Below are 368 nucleotides of genomic sequence, written 5' to 3'. Positions count from 1 at the left end.
TCCACGGCCTCCATAACCCCAACCCCCATAGCCTCCACGGCCTCCATAGCCCCAGCCTCCATAGCCACCATAGCCCCCGTAGCCTCCATAACCCCCGTAGCCTCCACGGCCTCCAAAGGAGCCACCGGAGCCGGCTCCAACGTAGGGAGCCCCTGCCGATCCCACGGCGCTCTGCTGCGGGAAGGAGCTGAGGATGGGCCCAGGGAAGGTGACTACTGAGGCCGGGGGCTGGATCACCACCGTGGAGTCGGGGCACTGCCGCACACAGGGCTCGTTGCAGGTGTCAGCCAGAGGGGCCGGGGTGGCCACCCCGCAGGAAGGGACACACAGGCTGGAGCAGGACATCCTTCAGACAGGCAAAGACTTCT

The 368-nt window shown here is 66.6% G+C and overlaps 1 protein-coding gene across 1 annotated transcript in view; it reads right to left on the bottom strand.

The window, feature by feature from the left end:
* The window catches only part of LOC108448103 (claw keratin-like), a 3,111-nt gene extending 2,749 nt beyond the window's left edge, over window positions 1–362 (bottom strand). Inside the window, exon 1 of the mRNA XM_017740042.1 lies at window positions 6–362. Coding sequence (XP_017595531.1) covers window positions 6–345 — 340 coding nt within the window. The 5' untranslated portion in view covers window positions 346–362. The remainder of the gene's footprint in view (window positions 1–5) is intronic.
* Between the last annotated feature and the right edge of the window lie 6 nt (window positions 363–368).

This window comes from Corvus brachyrhynchos, unplaced genomic scaffold (genome assembly GCF_000691975.1).
Source record: "Corvus brachyrhynchos isolate BGI_N302 unplaced genomic scaffold, ASM69197v1 scaffold787, whole genome shotgun sequence".
In the NCBI taxonomy this organism is placed as follows: Eukaryota; Metazoa; Chordata; class Aves; order Passeriformes; family Corvidae; genus Corvus; species Corvus brachyrhynchos.
Note: the sequence above shows the minus strand (reverse complement) of the source record. Positions and strands in the feature narration are given on the sequence as shown.